This window comes from Curcuma longa, chromosome 16, assembly GCF_044706935.1.
Source record: "Curcuma longa cultivar G26 ecotype Majalengka, Jawa Barat chromosome 16, ITB_CL_G26_1.1, whole genome shotgun sequence".
Taxonomy (NCBI): domain Eukaryota; kingdom Viridiplantae; phylum Streptophyta; class Magnoliopsida; order Zingiberales; family Zingiberaceae; genus Curcuma; species Curcuma longa.
This window is the reverse complement of record NC_133876.1, coordinates 2,181,303-2,198,643: the sequence shown is the minus strand read 5'-3', so window position 1 is coordinate 2,198,643 and position 17,341 is coordinate 2,181,303. Positions and strand designations below refer to the sequence as shown.

The window sequence follows — 17,341 nt, the reverse complement described above, 5'->3', positions numbered from 1 at the left end:
GAGGAATACAACAGAAGATCAAGAGGTGTTCGGGTACAAATCATCCATATAATCTCAAGAAGAAAGGTACAACTAATTTTTTAATTTTGCGTAGTTGTTCCTTTGTATTTCTTTGTATGGATCCTGAATACTAATACAAGAGGCCAACGATCTTATGCTTCGATCAAGGTGTGCTTCGTGCCACCCGAGAGATGAATCTAATAACATAGTGACAAGAGGAAAGGAAGGTGGAGATGAAAAGGGCTCTAATACCATGCTGAAGGGAAAATTATTCTTCATAGAAATCATAAATAGCCCTCTAATAAGAAATATTATAAATTGGTCCTTTATCCCTTACATATTTACACATAGCCATTGCCCATAGCTATAATTTTAATGGATGATAAAATTTGTATCTTAGATTTACACAAATAAAAAAAGATCTAATTCAAGATTTTCCTCACCATCGTGACAACAAACTACTTCATATCCAACATTCAATGCGTGTAGTTATTATAAACAAAAAAAAATCATTGTAAGCTTTTTATTCTTCTAGCTAAATCATTTAGGTCATCCACTATCAAGCTCAGCTATTACTTTAGAAGTTAGCCTATGCATTACACAGACAAAAAAAATTTGAGAAAACAGAAGAGAATGAAAATATGAATCAAAATGACCAAATGACATTAACCACCAAAGACTATTTTGGTTCAGGTAAACAATCATACCCGTTATATTATAACTGTGAAAAAATTGCCATCTCACCATCTACAATCAGTACATTATTGGTAAAGCCACCACCGGTGATAATCTCCTGCCCAGGGTCTACTTCCCAATGACCATCAACGATGAACTTTATCTAAGAAAAAAAGAAATCAATGTGTTGAACATGTTATCCTGTTAAAAGAGGCATTAAATGGAAATCCCTACGTAATGCAGAATATGGCTCAATAAATATGACATCTGATGTAGGAATACAACAAGAGCAATTGAACAGCAAGGTCTAGGAGAATCTTTCTAATCACACAAAATCTATAGTGACCAGGTACAAAGGTAAAATTAAAATTAACTGGAAGTGAAACTCTTTACATTGAAAACACTATAGGTCATTTTAAATGTAAAATATTATATTTTAGGATTGAGTTAGATTTTAAATTTGTAATTAAATTTATTTAAATAATTTTATAAGTATAAAATTTCTATAAAAATGAAAAATAAGAAAACCCAACTCGAATTTGAAAATATTATATACCTGGATAGCTTTTGTTTGAAAAAAAATTATGTGATTCACTTATTGCACAACTACTGTAATTACTATAATGAAATGAATTAAAAATAGTGAAAGAAAATAAAAAATTCATTTAATTAAAATATCACGTCAAACTCTAGTTGTTTCTTGATTCACGAACCAAAGTTGAGATAACAAAACGAGAACATGATCTTATTGAACTAAGTTTTCTTGTGACTTGCTCGCACGATCTTCAAATGTTATAAAATTCAGCCCATGGAAAAAATTTCACTAATGTTGATACCAAATTTTATCTTATTTAATTTTTTTACATTTTAAATTATTTTTCAAAAAAAAATTAAATGACTAAGTTAAAGTTAATAAATATTTTAAGTATTGGGATCAAGTGAAAGCTGGTTTAAGATTAAATGGAGTCCGTCGAGTAGACATGGTAATGATTAAGATCAGGTTGGTTCAAATCGGGCTCAATCTAAATTTATTTTGGTTAATTTAAAATTGAACTATGTTTATATATACGATAGTCTGATTCAATTGTATTTAATTAGTTTAGTGATATTTCTAAAAAAATTAGGATATTTTAATTATATTCCTTTCCCTCTCCATGCATTTCCTTGTTTTCGATTCTTCTCCTACAACAACGTCCATCTCTAGTAGTCTTCTTCTCTCCTCTCCTCCCTTCTCTCCCTCTGACTTCCCTTGTCAAACTCCTCTCCTTCTCCCCTCTCCTCCCTTCTCTCCCTTTGTTTCCATCGTTCCGCCAAGTGCCATCAATGCTAAGACATCTAGCATGTCATTCAATGAGCCGAGCAATAAAGTCAACATCAAAAATCACCTCTCCTCCCTTCTCTCCCTCGATCTCTGTTCTCTCCCACTATTTTCGTCATTTTCCGCCACATGCCATCATGCCGAAATCATCTAGCATATTGGTCAATGAGGGTAGAATGGTAAAATCCACCCATGTCAATCGGCACAGCTCAATATTGAAATCCATGAAAGGTATACACCTTTTTTTCATCCTCTTTTTTCTCTCCAATTTTGATTTTTAAAAAATCCTAACTCTAATTTATTATCTAATTTGTTTTTATTGTTTATTCTTGATGGATATGACATAATGGTATGATTAAATTCATTTTCATGACATTTTTCATCATGTACATCATGAATCATCATCATCATTTCAGATATGTATGGGTACAAAGAAATCAATAGCAACCAACACTTTCTAAAAATGGCTGAAGGTGTTTCTTCATCCTTGGAAGATCTCAATCCTCTAGTATTTCTCCACCTAAACCAGCATCTTAGACTAGCATTAGATTTCTAAACACAACCCAATCAAGTAGGTGGAATAAAACCATTCAAGACAATGGCCACACAACACAAATGGACTCCACATTCATCCGTGATTTTGCTTGATCTATTAAATCAATCATTGGAACCTACAAGTCAGAAAAACTTGCATATTGTACCAACTACACTAATTTAGGTAGGTTTCATGAACTCTTCCACAATATAGGGATTGTTAATGAATTCACTGCCCAATCTCATATTTTTATTAGAGGCAGGCATATTCAACTCACTCTTGCTATCTTTAACAAGTATCTTTGAGCAAATGATTCTGATAATTATTTTATTGCCATCCTAGGTTTACTACTACTGCTCCTTATTTTCCAGGTGTCACTCTTAGTATTCTGCCTCTCTTTCTCTTTCAGATCTTAGTGGTAAAAGCTAGGATTCTGTCTAGGAACTTAAAGACTTAATATGTCCCTCTGTGTTCCTTCTGTGATGATTGTGACCAAGGTTTAAAATATCGAGCCGTGCCGGAGTTTCGATCCCGGACCGGAACGATACAGTTTCGGTACCGTATCGTACCGTGCCGGTATAGTTTCGGTATTTTTAAAATATAAAATATATTAATTAAAATAAAAAATTTAATCTAAATTTTTAAAAATAAAAAATAAAATTTTTTGATAATTTTATAGGTTTTAATAAAGCCTATTTAAATTATCCCAAATTATAATTTTGAACTATAGCTAGGAGTTAATTGTTTAAATCCGATTAAACCTAAAGTTTTAAAAAGAAAAAAAAAATCGAGCACGGACGCGCGATCGCTGTCCGCGGCCCGCGCGGAGAGTCACCGGGCCCCGGGCGGCGCCTCCGGCGGCGTCACCGGCCCCGGGCGGCACCTCCGGCGGCGTCGCCGAGGCCTCGCGACACCTCCGGAGGCATCGCCGAGGCCGGGCGACGCCTCCAGAGGCGTCGCCGAGCCCGGGCGATGCTTCCGGACGCGTTCCCGGCGGATTTCCTGTGCCGGCGCTGTGCCGGTGCCAGTGCCGTGGCGGAACGAAAAATTTCGTGCGTATCGTCCGATACGGCACGAGATTTAATCCTTGATTGTGACTTTCTTATTTCTTCTAGGATTAAAGCCAAAATTCCACCTACTCATTTTTTTATCATGTATGCATTCTTCTGAACAATTTAGACATAAATATAGGCTACTTTATGTACAGATACATCACTAACATTGCCAAATCTAAAATGAGTCGCCATAATATCATGTTTTCACTGATTTCATGAGAGTTAGGCTATCTCTTCTGGTGAGAATGTTGAGCAAAGCAAAAAAAAACACTATTGGCATGCATAACATGTAGCTTATTCGACTAATTCAAGTGGCAATGCTTTGAGATGGGATCTTCACAAAAGGCTTGGGGTTCTAAAGAAGTTGAGGATTATCAAAATGAAGAAGAGGAAGAGGAACGACCTCCACATGATCCTTGAGTTGATAGACATGCTACACAGATGGAGAGTTTTCAAGTTGAGATGAGAGACATACACACTCAGAGATTCACAACTGAATGACTTGTTTCAGAATATTCGGCACATTGATAGTTTCTAAGTCATGATCAGAAGTAGTGAGGCTTGATCTGGTTGGACTGGATATGGTTGGTACCGATGCGAAAACCAAAGAGGATCTCAACTTGAAAAAGCTTACTTTGAGGTTGCTGAAAGGTGTAGTCTGCTAAAAGTGTGTCGTTTTCGCGGAGATAAAAGCCTTGTTCTTCTGCCTCTCGCACTCGAGCCCCAGCTGTGAATGCATTGATGGATTTGGTTTGTCGGCCATAGCAGAACTACTATGCTGTTCTATTGTCAACTTGTTATTGAATTTATAACAACAATTATGTTGGAATTTACTGGTAACTGGTTCCTTTGCTGTCATGATTTCTTTGTTTATGTTTGCATCTATGTGTTTTGGAAACATAATACATGTTTTTGCCCCCTCAGAAATCTAGATGCAATTCACAAAGTGGCACTTTATCACTCTGTTCTTTGGCGTTTGCTTTGCTCGATTACAACTTGGAATATATAAAGTAGTAGATCTACTTAAGTTATTTGTATGTCAAAGCCATCCTCATTGCACTAGTTCATTTCCGCTATGCTACTCTGCCGCGATCGGCGCCCTCGTCCTCTTCGAGCTCCTCCGTTGCTACTCCTCCTCGGCTCTCTCCACTAGCCACTCAAATCTTCGACGGCGGAGCCACTTTTTAATCTATCCGGGCTTTAGTTCGGGGGCCGACGTCGGATGACAATGTTGAGAAAGAGGATGCGAAGTGAGTTGACGGTGAGAGAAAAGATGACCGCTTGAGGTCGGGATCAGCCCGGGTAGATCGGCCATTCTGGCTCCGCCATTGTTCGACACCATCCATTGTTCGGACGTCTGTCACTCACCTCCCATAGTGATGCCATGCTTAATTCAAAATAATCAATTGAACTAATTTATTGTGAAATTTTGATTCTGTTAATTCAGAAATTTAAATTTTTTAAAAATAAATTTTGATTATTTTTATTTTTTCAGTTCAATTTTATTATAAGATTAGTCCTAATGTATTAATCTGCTGCTAGTGAAATCTACTGATACAGTCGAATATAATGTATACATAGCAGTTGATTGATGTTGCACTATTGAACTAATCAAAATTTTAATTTAAAAAAAAATAAATCTCAGTTATTTCTATTTATTCGATTCAATCTTATTATAAAATTTAGAATTCAATTAAATTGATTAATAATAAATTAATTTGATAATAGATCGAATTAATCGATGTTACATCGATTCGGTTTTAATAGGTTGGTAGCATAGTTCAGTTTGTTCAAAAACAAAGTTTGATTTCAAATCGAATGCTCAGCACTAACTGTATGGGTAAAAGATAGATTAAATTATTCCTGGAACATAACTGAGTTGGTTGCAATGGAATAAAACTGTAGAAGAGAATAAGAATTTGAATCTGCCTGTTGAACCTTTGCAGCTCCAGATATGGAAGAGCACGTGGGGCTGAATGCTTTCACGAGCAATATTGCTCCACTTGCGGCGGTCTGGAAGAAGCATTCCAAGTGTTCGACGGAATGACCGAGAAGCATGCCAAGAGGCGGCGGTCTGGAAGAAGCATTCCAAGTGTTCGACGGAATGACCGAGCTGGAAGTACATGACGCTGTGTCCCAGGACGGCGACCCACGACTATTTATTTATCTTTAATAAAACAAAACCTGAAATAGAATGAAAGTGGATTAATAAAAATTATCATTATTCTTTTAATATTTATATATCAAAATTATATAGCTAAAGTGCAGATAGTTTAATCAACTAAACCACAAAAGTTAGTTAAACTATAGTTAATTATTATCTGGGTTATAATTATACGTGACGACCCGGTGCAAAACACGTGCTTGTCCACGCTCGCGATGCCACAGTACATCGACACGTGTCTCCCCACGGACCCTTCCTCTATTATGCAAGAGGAGACCGGGTGACCTGCGGTTGCCGGTCCGCGGCTTCCGCTATTAGTGACGCGCATTTCCCCTCTTCTTCTCATCTCATTCTCAGAGCTGTTTCTTCCTCCTCAATTTCCACAATTAAAATTCTTCGAGCTCAGCAGAAAGGAAGGAAAGGAAAGGAAAATGCTGATTTGTGATCCTTGAAACAATGGAAATGCCGCAGGAGTGCATCTTCTTGAGATCGATTTTGGTTCTGCCTTCAGATTTTGATGCGTTGTGGTTCTTACTCTAGAATGTGTTGGTTTTCCGGCTTCAATCCGTTCATGTTCTGTGTTGGTATTGCTAAAGTTGAAGTTTTGGAGAGTTTTTTTTCCTCAGGGTTAATGTTAATGTAGAACAGTTTGGTAGTCTTTGAGCTTTTTTTCTACCTCAAATGAAGAAAATCTGTTGAGGATTTGGATTCGAGTTAGGAATTGTTAGGGGATTTGTTTACAAATGGTGGTTTAGGTTTGTCGACGTCCTGATCTTAGCTACTCTTTGGAATTTGTTTGCTGTTACGATCTCGATTAATGTGTTCTGTGGAAAATAAAATTCCATTCTCTGGGGGGTTGAGTCCTGGGGTTGAGCACGAGGTGGTTTAGGTTGTGGGGAGATCATATTGGTTCTAGTTAGATCTGTGTTATCTTTGAGCCTAGTGTTATCATTTTCCAAAATGTTGCGTATAATAATAGTACATTGATCAAGGATATTCGTTTGCAAATTGGTACTGCTGCTTGGAGGATTTCTAGGAATTATTTCTTTAGTTTCTGCACCATTACGTTCATGGTTTACAAGGATTATGGCATCGGGCTCCAAATTCTCCCCACCATTGACTACGGACGAAAATCTGGGAAGCAAAGAGCCTTCGATTTGTGGTGGCAATGAAGATCCTGAGTCATCAGAGAGAATGAAGGAAGGGAGAGATCGGAAGCCCCCTCGACATCTCTCAGTTATTCGCCATTCCGCGAGCACTGCTCGCCTGGTCCGTCCTACCAAACTAGTGTTCTTCCCTTTTAGATTTACGCAATTTAGATTGAATGCAATTTTGTCAAGTTAAGATTCTGGTATTCCAATTTTCTGAGCTTTTATAGGGCTTCGATTTGGGGACTCTTGCCTTGATGTCTCCCCAGGAATGCCAATCTGGTTTCTTGCCTCTGTTCCGATCAGGAAGTTGCTCAGAGATTGGGCCGAAGACAAGAATGGAGGATGAACACATCTGCATTGATAATTTAGCTAGCCATCTTGGGTCTCCTACCAATTTCCCATCCCCTGGTGCTTTTTATGGAGTGAGTTTAGTTATCAGTAGTTAAATTTTTTGTTAGTTGTGTAGTTAGAAGGAATGTACTCAGTGTTCCTGGTTTATATACCTTTGATACCTTATCCTTTGTTAATAACCTGGTCATTGTTTGAAACAATTTCTATATGCAGGTTTTTGATGGACATGGTGGTACTGATGCTGCATGTTTTGTTAAAAATAATATCCTTAAATACATAATCAATGACAATCATTTCCCTGTTAGCGTGGATAAAGCAGTAAAGAGTGCATTTATTAGAGCTGATCATGCACTGGCCGACTCCCCTTCACTGGATCGCTCATCGGGGACTACGGCACTTGCGGCCCTAATTTTTGGAAGGTAATGTCTTAAGCTACATCATAGCAAACTTTGCCTCGTAGCGATGTGACTTCACTTTAGTGTTTTCAGATGCTAATCTTCAGTATGCATTATGTAATCACTATAATCCATTGTGATTAACTCTAACCTAGTAATGGTATTTTAAGCTTGCTCATGAGTATTTGTCATCATATTGGTGGGCATTATTGTTATGGAGATGCCTCTGTATATTACACGATTAAATGCTTGAATATGACCTTCTTCTTAAGACATCTTCATGTAAGGCTTTAAAGCTTCTTGAGCATGGAATTTCTTGCTTAATGTTTCTTTTATTTTAGGTACAAGAAATTGTATGGTTTCATAATGTGAGCTTATAGAACACCTACAGAGTTGACCGAAATGACAATGTCCTATTGATATTTTGGTATACTATAGAACAGCTACATTTATAGTAATTTTCTGTTGACATCTTGGTATCCTCTCTGATTTTGTTCTTCTTGAATGAGTTACCTATATGCTTATGTAGGTCACTGCTCATTGCTAATGCGGGTGACTGCCGAGCTGTATTAAGCAAGCGCGGCCGAGCAATTGAACTTTCAAGAGACCATAAACCTAATTGCAAAATTGAACAAGTCAGAATTGAGAAGTTAGGTGGCAGTGTTTTTGATGGGTATCTCAATGGCCAATTATCTGTTTCAAGGGCTCTTGGTGACTGGCACATGAAGGGGCTCAAAGGTTCTTCCTACCCACTTATCGCAGAGCCAGAGTTGCAGGACACGATCCTAACAGAAGAAGATGAGTTTTTAATCATAGGATGTGATGGCCTTTGGGATGTCATGAGCAGCCAGTGTGCAGTGACTATAACAAGAAACCAGCTTGCGGAACACAATGATCCAGAGAAATGCTCCAAAGAGCTCGTGCGTGAAGCACTCAAGCGGAACACCTGCGACAACCTTACTGTTGTGGTCGTTTGCTTTTCATCAGATCCTCCCCCGCGTATCGAGATCCCACGAGCACGAGTCCGTAGGAGTATTTCTTTAGAAGGGTTGCACGTTCTGAAGGGAGCTCTGGACAGCAACATTTGATGTTGAACTTCAAATTCTCTCCATTTAGAACCTCCCAAGACTGGAGGTTCCAACATTTTTGGCATCCTTGGCAAAATAAATCATGTCGGCTCTTGTATGTATCTTCAATGAGGTTGTAGGTAAATTTTGTAGACTCGAAACATAATTCATTGTGATGTAAACCCGTTTTCGTGGTCGAATGAACCAGATGCAGAATACAGCTGCTAATATATCGATCGGTAAATAGTCCTTACCGATTATGAAGGCGATTTCGGAAGATCGTTTCAGAAGTTGTTGAGTATCAAGTCTGCCATTCTTGGGGTTTACTCATTGCTGTAAAGTTCGGTAATCTGCCTAGGTGAATTCTTCTCCCATTCTAATATGTTTGCTGTATTCATTTACTTTTCGGCATATCTAATTTTCTCTTTGGTTATTGTTGCACTAGTAGGTCTATCTCTCGATGCAATAGTAGACGAAATGGATCCTAGTTATTAGCCGTTTATTCTCGGTCGATCAAATCGGAGGTGGCACACGAAACACTGAAGTTTCGAAGCAATTATTCACATTCATGTATGGTATCAGAGCCGACAATCTCTAATGCCACCCTACCATTCTTATATCAACCATATCCAATGCTCAAGCTTCCTCATCGGCGACTTTTGTTTCAATTATGTTGAATGGAAATGGATAAAATTGACTCCGATACGTTTAAATTATGTCGGAAAAAGTGAATGGAAATGGATAAAATAGACTCCGATACGAATGAAAAATAATCTTCACCACTAAAGCATATCAATCACTCATTACTATCCCTTAAGTATGGCATAATTATGCATGATAAGCATCCAAGGAACATCAAATCCTCTTGTTAAATAGTTAAGTTTAACTATGCCAATACTAGGTTTTATAATTTCAATCCTAGTTGCCAAAATTCAACATGCTATAAATAGTGAAAAATATTCTAAGCAACCTTAGCCAACTCAATGCTCATCAAGAGCTTTTATAGATGTTACCCAATGACACTATTTTGTTCACCTTTAGGTGGCTGGACCAACCTCCATTCGATTGATCTGGCAAAAGAAGTCATTTTGTAGCCAAATACTAATTGGGAGGTTTATCCAATCGATTTCTCATGCCACAAATTGACTCAATTCAAATTTCAATCAACTATAGTTCAAACAAAAATATTTTATTCATTAAAGACTTACATTCAATCAACTCACAAATCGATCGACCGAACTCTCTAATCAACGAATTTGCTTGAATATGTCTTCTTCACTAGGCTTACCTCATCATAAACGTATACAAAGTTGTAGGATCGAGTCAATCATCAACTATAACCAAAGATCACCTATTGTCCCTTAGTCAAAGGCTTCACCCAAAAAAATTAGATATTCTATCTTACCAAGCTAAACCTACCATCCCTTGATGATGTTGCCCAAAGAAAAAAAAATCAATATTACATTTCACTTGTTATCTCAAGTATCTTGCTTCCAATTTTTCAACATCATTGATGCTCTTTGACTCTTGATTTCACTCATGTCAAACCCTCAGTCCCTCAAATGCATCAAGGCCTTTAAGCTTGCTGCAACGTGCTATTCTTCATTGTTCACCTATCAAGTCCACCTCCTATCGAGTTGTCCTAGTGTTAACCTTGTGATAAGCCCTTGTATTTCAAATGCACTAAGCTTCTCCAATGTCTCTGTTCTTGTTGAGATCCGCTTCTGGACGCGTCACTGGCTTCTTAGCAGCAAGGTGGGATGAAATCGAGTGAGGGAGGGACCGCGGAGCTTAATCAGTCTGCAAACACCACAATCGTGAGAAGGAAAGCTAAGGGGTGCCCTGACACGACCGCTCCAATGCTTAAGTCAGCGAGTGAGGAAGAAAAGGAAGAAGAAGAAGAACCGAAATGGCTTGTGTATGCGTCCCTCACTTTGAAGGGAGAACTTCCCTATATATGCGAGTATACCAAGAGTTGGAGGTTGTTTGAACCGAGTCTGAGCCGAGTCCGCGGAGAGTCGGTGCAACTAAATTGGGAGGAATCGGGATTTCATGAGGAGTCGGTTCGGGTCTAAGAGCCTGTCTTCACGAGTATTCGGCTCGGCTTGGATTTGGGATTATGTCTCCCCGAGGATTCGACTCGGCTCAGATTTAGTATTCTGTCTCCCCGAGGATTCGGCTCCGCTCGGACTTAGGATTCCATCTCACGAGGATTTGGCTCGGTCCGGATTTAGGATTCTGTCTCCTCGAGGATTCGGCTCAGCTTGGACTTATGATTCCGTCTCACAAGGATTCGACTCGGCTCGGACTTAGGATTTTGCCTCCTCGAGAATTCAGCTCGGCTCGGATTTAGGATTCTGTCTCATGAGGATTTGGCTATTGAAGTCACGGCCTGAGGGCTGACTCAAGTGGTCCGTCGACTCGGCGCTGCTCAAGGCCGATACGAGGGTCGGACCCGGTATGCTGAATCCTAAGCCCTCAACTCAGTCGACTCCTCACGGCCTTAACAGTCTCATTCTTGTTCACTTGCCTTTCAAGTATATCATGTTACAATCCATCAAGCCAATAATCAAACCCAATAGGTCTACCGATCCGTTGGATCGATCCACCGAATTGATTTGGGTCTGGTTTAACCCGAGTCAAGTCTAGTTGACTCTGGACTTGATTTGACTGCATCCGATTTGCGTCTGTCTGTTTCCCTAGTCTTGTTTCCAACTACAGGGTTCCTGCAAGACAACCATACAAGTACAAACAAGCAACCTAGCCTAATCCTATAAGTTTAACTGACCTACTATATATGTTTACATTTTGCTTGGAGTTTACTCCTCCAAGACTTCTCACCACTCACTCTCCTAAGATTTTTCTTTGTCAAGCATCTGATCACTTTGACCTACTTGGACTTGTCATCTGCGATACATTCAATCATATTTGATTTGTCTGAACTTTTCCTTATCAAATATCCTATCACATTGACCTGCTTGGACTTATCATTTGCTAAAAATTCAATCATCCTTGATTACCTGGACTTTCCCTTACTAAATATCCAGTTACCCTTGACCTACTTGAACTTGTGCTAGTCATCTAGTCAATTTTGATCTAACTAGACTTTACCCTTTATAGTCATCCGGTCAACTTTTAGTTGACTAGATTTCACTCACTTCTAAACATTCAATCATATTTGGATTAACCCTTGGTCCATACTTGATCAGGCACGTGTATTTTGTCAAATATCGAAATTCTAAAGGCTGATTGCACCAACAATGGGTAAACTTGACTATTTAGTCGATATAGAAATAGTTTAATTGACTAAACCTGCTCGACCTTGAGCTATTTCATTGACTTCAATTTAAAATATATGTTCTTTGGTTGAGTACATACCTAGCTAGAAAATTTCTATCCAAAATGCTCAAAATGATATGCTCTCATGATCTCTCATCTCACGTCTTTATGTTGATGATGCTCCCTCTCTTAAGTCCTCCTCAACAAGCCTCTAACTCTTAGAGCTCTACCTTAGAGTCTTATTTGATTTTGGTCTCTTGAGCTATCCGATCCGTTCAACTCCTTTTTAATCATGTAGATCAACTTCATTCAACATTCATTGAATTCAATAGGAATTCACTCGATTGGGTCTCTTCATCAGTCAAGAATCATTTGAACTTCATCCGCAAAGAGTTCACTTATCCGACTTTCATTTGCTATGAGTTCATTTATTTAAGACTTTACCTATCAAGAACCACTTAGACTTCTGCTAAGTTCTTCCATTGAACTGTTTCTTATTTGTTTAGAATTCACTTCTCCGTGACTTCACTTGCGTTACCTATTAGACTTTTCTTAGCACCTCACCTCACTTGGACTTTTCCAATTATAGCAACTACAGTTCCTGTCAAATTCCTAAATATGCACACTTGACATAATTTATTGACCACATCAAAACCATCCATGACACAAGTACGACTATATCAACAATCTCTCCCTTAAGTCATGCCTCGGACTCAATCATTAGACCAATAATTTTTTAGGTTGTAGCTAGAGCAAACACCACCATCCAATATGATCGAGTCATGCGGAGCTTAATAAAGACAGAAATATATGAGAGTGGCTACAAATATAGATCTTAGAAAAATGAAAAAATGCACTCTATTGGATGAAGTTATACAATACTACCACTAAGTGTTTGAAAAGCTTGAGTATTTTTTCGAGGGCATACAAGAACTTCCAATTACTGAATACTTTATAACACAAGGCATAAAATTGTTTAATAGTTCTACAACGTAGTAGGGAGGAAGTAAAAAAATTATATAGGAGTTTTGACTCCTTTTGTTGTGAAGGAAATTAATGCTAAGAGATAGAAAAGACTAGATAATGTTTGTCAGTGGATGCCGGGAGGATGCAAATTGATATTAGATCATCGAAATTACTGTTCAACACTATCTCCGTAAAATGATATTGCTCCGCTACAAGTGCTTACGGATAGCAGCAATTCGTTTTCAAGATACAACGACGACATCTCGAAATAGTAGCACTTCAAATTTCGAGAGTAACGAACTTTTTCGTAAGCTTTTTGGACTCCAAATGCACAAAATGAGATGTATGCTTCAATGGATGAGTTGAATTGATGATTTTTTCAACATATGCAGGGATCTATTTATAGAAAGCAAAGAGATAGAATACCCTTTGGTGAGTGACTGTGACTTTTGGGGCAGGATTTTTCTAGGTCGTTCGATCTGGAGAGTTATAACCCTTCAGATCCCCATCAACAGCCGTCAGATCTAGATCTAATGATCCATTCGATCTGATACTTCAGATTAAGTCTCATCATTAACAATCAGATTACGATTCTTCGCAATCCAACGCTCCACATCGCGTTACATGCGATCCATCACACTTCTTTGATCCAATGGTTGTCATCCGTTCGCTCAGTCAGCAGTCCAATCATCTCTCCCTGCCCACCCGAATGTCACATAGACACTGCTACGTCATCTGGAGCATAAATTTAAGCTCCTCAATGCTCCTCGCGAAGTCCTGTCATGTCATCTGGAGCATAAAGTCAAGATCCTCAATGTTATCATCTAAAGCATAAATTTAAGATCCTCAATGTTGTCATCTAGGGCATAAATTTAAGATCCTTAATGCTCCTCACGACGACGCGTATGTGCGAAGTGCAAAGTGCACCAACAAAGCGTTCATTGCGTATGTGGCGCCATGAGCTTTTGTATTAACTCTATTATATTAATACAACATCATTAATAAGGAAGGGAAGCTTATCAAATTTTACCGATGTGGGGTTATTTCCCATGCACTTCCTTCTATAATATTAATTAACAATTAATGTTATTTTGGGCTAACTTTGAATAATTAATTTATCATTCATTCTTAATTGATTTTGAGAAAATTAATAATCTAGATCTATCTACATGTTCATGTAGGTTTCAATTTTGAAGTCAATTTCAACTTTCATCGATGGATGACATCCTAATTTTTCATAAAACTGTATTGATCAAGGCCCAATATCCAACCGATAATATATGATCTTTCTTTATTGTTGATATAAATGGCCAACAAATATTAAATTTCTAGGCTCATTTGCTCAGATGCTATTGTAATATTATTTTTAGAAGCATTGATGTCTACCATTATTGTGGGCAATATTTTTTATCTAACATTTGAAAGACTATTTACTGGATCAAAGTTATGTATGTAGAGATAATTATAATATTGTAGTTTTACCTTCTTATAGTCTTATCAACCAATTAAAACGATGAAGAAATGAATTGAATTGAAATATTAGAAAGGTACCAAACATGCATAGCTGGTGCAAGTGGTTGCTACTATTTTTTTTTTTCATTGTAAATGAATTTTAAGTACATGTAATTATAAATTTTCTACATCAACATTGTATTATCACTCTAAATAGGCCAATGTTTTAAGTAGAGTGGCCAGTTACATTGATTCTAATTTGGAGTCTTTTCAATTTCTACTCATGTACCAAGTGTGCCATTGATTTGTTATTGACAGATTCATTAATTTGTTTTGTCTGTCTATGTAAAACCATGAAAAAAAAAAAGATTTTAATGTGTATCTATTGAAGAACTATATATGCAACATATTCAAAAACCTTCTCAATCGGCTAGATTCATAATTTTAGTCGACTCGATCAACTAGATTCATAGTTTACGTGGATTGGTAAGCCTTTGGTTGATTGGAATCACATTCACTCAATTTTTGGAACCATAAAATCATTTTGTCCAACCAACACCTCCATCTAGTCAATTGGATCATAATTTTAATTAACTAGCAAGCTTTAATTGGATGAAATCACATCAAGTTAAATTCTAGGAAAACTAGGAGTGTAATTGTACATATATGTAAATTCTTTAGGATCATCAAATACTTTTAATCAAAAGTATTTGACCACACTAAGATTAATCAAAATTTGCCAAATAGCATTACATACTTAGGGGGCACTAGATGTGCAACAATATTTATTTGACATGAATCTAAATTCTAAGAAAACTAAGAGTGTAATTGTACATATGTAAATTCTTTAGGATCATCAAACACTTTTAATCAAAAGTATTTGACCACAATAAAAGATTCAAAATTTGCCAAATAATATTACATACTTAGTAGAAGTGCAACAATATTCATTTGACATGAATCTAAATCCTTTAAAGTGAGTTTGGTTCAAGATTATCATTGATAAACTTGATTATGTAATTATCAGATAATTACATAATCAAGGTTGAGGAATAAAATATAATTTAATATTATTTGATTCAACTTATTTATTTAAAAATAAAATATAATCAGTTTAATATTGTTCAATTTATTTTTAAAATAAATTAAATTAAATTAATAATATTAATATTAATATAATAATTTGATAATATATATAATAAACAAATATAATTGATTTATAATTTTAAAATTTTAAACTATATATATATATATATATTAATGAGATAATTCGATTAGGATTTTAGAAAGTCTATTTAAACTACCCTATTTAAGTTAGGAGTTGATTGAAACAATTAACTAAAATTTTAATTAAAAATTTAAAGTTCATCTCTGCTCTGCCCTCTCCTCCCCTATGTTCTTCCTCCGCCGTCGCCTCCAATGTCGACCCACATTATGTGGGCCATCGTAGTAAAGAACCCTTGCACTAGTCGCCGCAAGGGCATGTTCGCTCCTTCCTCGCCCTTGATGCTCCTCTGTTCTCCCTTCATCGCCTCCTCTAGCGTCAGCTCCCATTCGGCAGACCACCACCAAGCGACCACATCAAATGACTCAACAGGCAAAAGGCACCGCCGGCAAAGAACCCATGCACTAGTCACGAGGTTGCATCCGCTCCTTCCTCAACCTCAACACTGACCTCCGCGCACAAAACAAGCCGCTTGCCCTAGCCAAACTCTACAAGCTCCTCACCACCATGGGTGTCGTCGAAGAGCCTCAGCTTCTTGCGAATAGGCTCAGAGGATAATTTTGAAAAAAAAATTATCTGTTAATCTCGAAATCAAGAAAAACCCCAAGCTTCCAATGTAATTGCATTTCGAATTGAATTTCTGGATTGCTGATGTGGGTTGACGTGTCGGTATGCAAGATTACTTCGAAATCATTTATTATCTAAACCAAATAAGATTTTTTTTTATAACCTTAGATGGGTAACCAAGATTATCAATGATAACTTCCAACCAAACACACCCTTAAAATTATCAAAAAAAAATTATCAAACATACTTGATAATCCTAGAGGGCTCAAAATATGGAAAAGAGAATATGGACACACTTAGGGGTACTAGAAGTGCAATAATGTTCATTTAGCAAAAAGTTAAAATTTTAGGATGATCAAACACTTTTAAACAAAAGTCTGATAATATTAAAGCGCTCAAAATTAAAAAGAAAGATATGGATAGGGGCTAAGGGAATATTAAGAGTGGCATTGTCCATTTGGCACAACCCAAAGACCTTTAGATTTATCAAGCACTGCCCAGTCAAAGTGTCTGATGGTCATAAAAGGCTCAAAATATATATTAAAAAAAACCATGGAAAGGAACATTAGGAGCACAATTATAAGTATTTGACACGAATCCAAAGCCTTTAGAATCATCTAATACTTTTGGCCAGAAGTGTTTGATGAACCTAAAAATTCCACACCTTGAAAGAACAACACTACGAGTACAACGATGCTTAGTTGACATAAGTCCAAGGCCTTTAGGGTCTTTTTATTGATGACCTTAAAAGACCTTAAAAACCCAAAATATGGAAAAGAAAATTAACAATGAACAAATTCAAGAAACGAGTGCAGTGATTCCATTTAACATGAATCCATGCTCTTTAGGGTCGTCAATAACTATGAATAAAAGTGTAAACATGGATCGACCGCTAGAAGTGCAATAGTATCCATTTAGCATGAATTTAAACTTTTTTATTTATCAAATACGTTTAGATACAAAATGCTTTACATATAGAGACATAGTGCATTTTTTGGGTGATAAATGCAGAGAAAAAAAAACGAGAAGTAGAGAATTTCTGGGCATGTACTCTAATCTTAACCACAAAGAGCCACGCTTCCTTGATTTCAAATCATCCAAAAACCATGCTTCCATGACTCCAAATTCTCCCTAAGCAATA

General features: G+C 37.1%; 1 protein-coding gene across 1 annotated transcript; it reads left to right on the top strand.

Moving 5' to 3' along the window:
- Positions 1-6,170: 6,170 nt before the first annotated feature.
- On the top strand, positions 6,171-8,992 carry LOC141847482 (putative protein phosphatase 2C 47). The gene is made up of 4 exons (XM_074735537.1): positions 6,171-7,016; positions 7,126-7,320; positions 7,463-7,668; positions 8,174-8,992. Exons 1-4 carry the CDS (start codon positions 6,834-6,836, stop codon positions 8,730-8,732), a joined length of 1,143 nt encoding a protein of 380 aa, XP_074591638.1. The 5' UTR covers positions 6,171-6,833; the 3' UTR covers positions 8,733-8,992.
- Positions 8,993-17,341: the final 8,349 nt, after the last annotated feature.